Genomic DNA, 221 nt, shown 5'->3' on the forward strand with positions numbered 1-221 from the left:
CCCCTGCCATCCGGGCTCAGCCTGTCTCTCTTTCCCAGCCTGGAGCAGCACATGGTAATCCACACCGAGGAGAGGGAGTACAAGTGCGACCAGTGTCCCAAGGCTTTCAACTGGAAATCCAACCTGATTCGTCACCAAATGTCTCACGACAGTGGGAAACGGTTTGAATGTGAAAACTGTGTTAAGGTACGGTGCAGGCCACGGTAACTGTGGCAGGTTTG

The 221-nt window shown here is 53.8% G+C and overlaps 1 protein-coding gene across 1 annotated transcript in view; it reads left to right on the plus strand.

Moving 5' to 3' along the window:
• Nucleotides 1–221, plus strand: part of PRDM16 (PR domain containing 16) — a 19,286-nt gene that overhangs the window by 12,233 nt on the left and 6,832 nt on the right. The window contains exon 3 of the mRNA XM_010291818.1: nt 39–186. Within this exon, the coding sequence (XP_010290120.1) occupies nt 39–186 (148 nt within the window). The remainder of the gene's footprint in view (nt 1–38; nt 187–221) is intronic.

This window comes from Phaethon lepturus, unplaced genomic scaffold, assembly GCF_000687285.1.
Source record: "Phaethon lepturus isolate BGI_N335 unplaced genomic scaffold, ASM68728v1 scaffold21797, whole genome shotgun sequence".
Lineage (NCBI taxonomy): Eukaryota > Metazoa > Chordata > Aves > Phaethontiformes > Phaethontidae > Phaethon > Phaethon lepturus.